This window comes from Dipteris shenzhenensis, chromosome 11 (genome assembly GCF_047967505.1).
Source record: "Dipteris shenzhenensis isolate YYH24624 ecotype China chromosome 11, Dip_SZ_1.0, whole genome shotgun sequence".
Classification (NCBI taxonomy): Eukaryota; Viridiplantae; Streptophyta; class Polypodiopsida; order Gleicheniales; family Dipteridaceae; genus Dipteris; species Dipteris shenzhenensis.
In genome coordinates, this window is record NC_141606.1 from 5,827,186 (window position 1) to 5,831,495 (window position 4,310).

At 44.6% G+C, this 4,310-nt stretch overlaps 1 protein-coding gene across 1 annotated transcript; it reads right to left on the bottom strand.

The window, feature by feature from the left end:
* Window positions 1-569: 569 nt before the first annotated feature.
* On the bottom strand, window positions 570-3,764 carry LOC147896536 (abscisic acid 8'-hydroxylase 1-like). Its single transcript, XM_087381135.1, has 9 exons — window positions 3,421-3,764; window positions 2,848-3,166; window positions 2,403-2,552; window positions 1,929-2,177; window positions 1,729-1,818; window positions 1,505-1,583; window positions 1,248-1,354; window positions 1,018-1,136; window positions 570-924 (listed from the first exon to the last, which is right to left on the bottom strand). Exons 1-9 carry the CDS (start codon window positions 3,600-3,602, stop codon window positions 834-836), a joined length of 1,386 nt encoding a protein of 461 aa, XP_087237261.1. The 5' UTR covers window positions 3,603-3,764; the 3' UTR covers window positions 570-833.
* Window positions 3,765-4,310: the final 546 nt, after the last annotated feature.

Below are 4,310 nucleotides of genomic sequence, written 5' to 3' on the forward strand. Positions count from 1 at the left end.
TTTATAAGCTTATTGAACACAAAACACCCTCCCTTGCATAGTCCTTCCCTCTTCTACAACTCTGCACAACATCTCGCTGATAATAATCACCAACTCTTTACAAATAAATCTCGCATATGCGCTTGGAATTAAGCAAAACCGTATGTTAGTTGTCGTGAGCAACAACTCCTTCAAGCGAATTAGCCAAACATTAAAATTCCCTGCAACGGAACACCAGTCTCTACAACGAGTATATCCCCAGTCTAAAAGCTAACTGTACGTCGCATTGATTGAGAACCTGCTCCACAAGGCTAACTGCCGGCGCAAATTTACAGTACGTCTCATTGATTGAGAACTTGATCCGGCTAATTACCGTTAAGCCATACGTGGAACAATGGAGTTTCTCCGAGTACAAGAACGCATAATTTAGAGAAATTTGAATTTTTCCTTTCAAAACCCAATGGTAAGGCACCAAAAAACTTGAAGCGTGATATATGTATATAAGATAAATGATAAATATAAGGGACACCAAGTTGTGAGAACAATACATTAGGAGATTAAGAACAATTAGAATTATATTTTAGCAATTTCTTTTAAAAGGCGTGTGCTTTCTTCGAGCTATAGCTGTTATTACATGACAGAACATCCTGTCCTGTGAAAGAATGTTACTTCCCTTACAAATGAATGCCAAACAATGGAGTCTAATCACATGACTCATCATCATAGACATTCCCTTCCACAACCAAGTCGGGAAGACTCCTCGAACATAATCGAGAATGCTCGAACAGACCTATTTGTAACTCCACCATGAGCCAGTTCAGAGAGACGAGCTGTAGCCATTTTTAGCAAAGTTCTCACTTGCGCTCAATACTTATTGCTAAGCCCTCCTTTGGAATGAGGAAAGGACTTAATTGTGCTCCTGTTTTAGATTCGTCGAGCTCCCACCTACAGAGTTTCATCAGTTCAGTGAAGCTTCTACCAGCCACATTCGTCACGTCGAGGCAAACAAAACGACGACGGCAAGATATATTACTGTACCTGAATTTAGTGGTGAGATGATGTATGAAGACAAGAATTTCAAGTTTAGCCAACTCGCTACCGGGGCATGCGTGCACGCCGTTGCCGAACGGTAAAAACGTGTTGGGCTTAGGAGGAACCTGCACAGCGACGGAAGCTAAGCGTTAAATGAACGATTTCCCCAAAGTACTTACACATTACTGTTTTGATGATTTAAGAAAATAAATGGGCCTTGCCTACAAATTTAATACCTCAAATCTGGACGGATCGAACTTTTGAGGATCTGGGAAAAACTCCGGGCTATGATGAATGTTTCTGAAAAGCGGTAGCACCTTCCATCCCCTTGGAATGACGAAGCCTGAACATAGCAGATATAACTTGTTAAACGCGTCATACGTGTTAAATCGGGCACCCAGTTCTCGTAGAAAAGAGTTGCACAAGATACGAAGCAACCAATTGTAAGCAACTACTAGATTTAACGCTGCGTGAGATACAATGAACGTTTCACCTTTGTATTCTACATCTTCCACGGCTTCCCTGAAGGTGAACGAAAGGATGGTAGCGACTCGAAGGGTCTCCTGGATTACCTGCACAAATATGCTGCAGGTCATGCACCATCGCAGACCTCCTAAAGTCGGGAATCCAAACACTACTCTTCCCAATGCTTCTTCAATTTGACATCGTTTCAGTCCCTTTCAATTTGGGCGTGGCGTAAAGGAAGTTCAAGCTCACCCGTGATGTCAGGCGCATGCTCTTTGTGTCTTCCCACGTGAGCTTTTGCTCGTGGGCGAGCTTGCTTTGTCGTATACTCTCTTGCTCAGCCTGATGGAAACCAGAGAAAGTATCGTCGAACCAGTAAGCTGTTGCACAACCTTCATGACACGAGTAAGGATTTCCATTAACAGATGGCCTCAAGAGGCTGACTCACGTACCGTTACTGATTCCAGAAGAGCTGGGCTATCTTTTAAGAACTTCACAAGCCATGTGAGTACGCTTGCTGTCGTGTCACGGGATGCAAAAATCACGCCGATGACATTGTCCGCGATCTGCTGGTCTGTCAAGCCCACGTGCCTCTCATCTTCGTATGCGAGTAAGGTGTCGAGCAGATCTTGGTAACGCAAGCCTTCTTTTCTTCTCACTTTTATCATTTCCCGAATAATCTCGTTGAGATGTTTCCTCGCCTGCAGCAAATTACTCTCATATCTTAGTATAAGGAAGCGACAGCAACAAGATTAAGTGGACGGAGGTAACGTCAATATTGTACTCCACCCCACTCAAAGAATGAGTCACAGACATTCAGGAGACGCAACTCCTAGACAAGAGGACAGAATTTCACCTTTGCTACAAGAGGGTTAACTGGCAGTTATTTGAAGAGGGGACGAGAAACAGAGCTCGAAGAAATTCACCTTCATTGCTTTACTGTATCTGGTTCCCGGAAAGTCGAATGGCATCGAGTTATAGCCTTTCTCAAGAGTACAATATGAGCGATTTAGATCTTCCTTGTCAACGCCTTTATGGCTCCCAAATATCTGGAGGAGCGCAACGTTGAAAGCGTACTGCAGGAGCGCGATGACCAAGACAAGTTAATTTCAAGACTTCTACCCAGGGACCAAGCTCATTCGACTCAAACGAATAGCAAAAATAAGAGAAGTGGACTCAAAAGACATTCACAATCCCCATCATACGCCTGTTCCTCTGACACAAGAAAACAGATACCTTTCAGAAATGAACGAGAGGTAAAAGCAAAAAGCAGTAGGGATTCCGGCTTCGAAGAATTCCCCAAAAAATGGACGAAAGAGATAAAAGAAAGAAATGGTTATCCCAAGTAGAGGACTCGCTATGAAGACTTACTTTCTTCAATTCCATGTACATATTGATTATACGTCCATCCCACGAGTTCAGCATTGTCAAAGAAAGGTCCTCAATGTCAGAAACAGTGCTTCTAATGGCCTCTGGTAGAAAGGAGCTCTGGACAAGCCGTCGAAGCCTAGCATGATAGGCTCCTTCGTGGAAGAATAGCGCTTGAGGCCCTATAATTCCTTGCTTGCTAGCTGGGAAAGTAGGTTTGAAAAGATGTGCTTGCGACACAAGAACAAATCTTGCAGCCTCAGGACTTGCAATCATGACGCAAGGACATCCTAGTATGTGCGTTTTGAAAATCTCTCCATACCTGCATTAATACAATCGAATGTAAGAAGAACGCATGTAGATATCCTTCCTAACAACAGGCAAGGCAAAAAAGATGATTGCACTCTAGCGTAAAGAAGCTGGTATTGGTAGAGGATTTGAGCAAGTATACGTGATCTCTGCAGCGTATCGTGTGTTCTGAGCCTACCTGATCAAATGGCAAGGAAGTGCAACGGAGAAGTCGAGGTAATAAAATGAACGAATGCAAGGGGTACAACCAAAGCGGTGGTAGAGTACCTCCTCTGTTTGGATGAGAAGAAGGCGTTGGGATTCTGAGAGTAGAGTTGAAGAGTCTCTCCAATGTATGGCCAACCCATGGAACCGGGGGGAAGCCTCTTGCCATTCTCCAAGTAGCGATAGTGCAAGATGCGGCCGATCAGGTAGAAACAGAAGGCGAGGCTAAGCAGAAGGAGCAACATTGTGAAGGTAGATGAAGGCTTATATGGTACTGAAGCTGATGAGGGTACAGATTAGTGATGAAAAGAGGAATAAATAAAGACAAGGTGGTAGTCTTAGATAGACTTGAGTGTATTTAGTTGCAAAGTCTGGTATACTCTTCCCGTGCTCGCTCTGGAGACAAGATGAAGTGGAGTGCGTGCGAGCCCAAGACAAGGCCTTGAGCGTGAGGCGGAGGGGGTTTTAAATACTGCAGTGGCTAGCGTGTAAAGGGCGTCAGCACAGAATCTGGGGCGAGACTAGTGCGAGGCAAGGGGTGGATCCCGAGATATTTTCAAGTTTGCAACAGTCACAACAACAAGCCCAGTGGAGTGAGTGTCCAACGGAGAGCATGGTGCCATGGACTGTATAGCTGGAGATGGAGCACGGAGGTGGAGGTGGTGGTGGAGGTGGAGATGGAGATGGAGAGCTACCCAACCCAACCCAGCCCAACCCCAGGTCAGGTCTATCTGCAAAGCTGCACCACCACGTATATGCAGCCCCTTCATTGGTTGTAGCGCCTCATTCAAGGTAGACCCAACCATTTCAACCCATATATTTTGATGGCTGCGGGCACTTTCATGCAAAATTAACAAGCCAAAAAGAAATGTGCATCTCAATTCATTTGGGCCTCACAAACATGTTTAAAGTATATTTATTCTAGCCTAACACATCCACAAGATTCTTCGCAT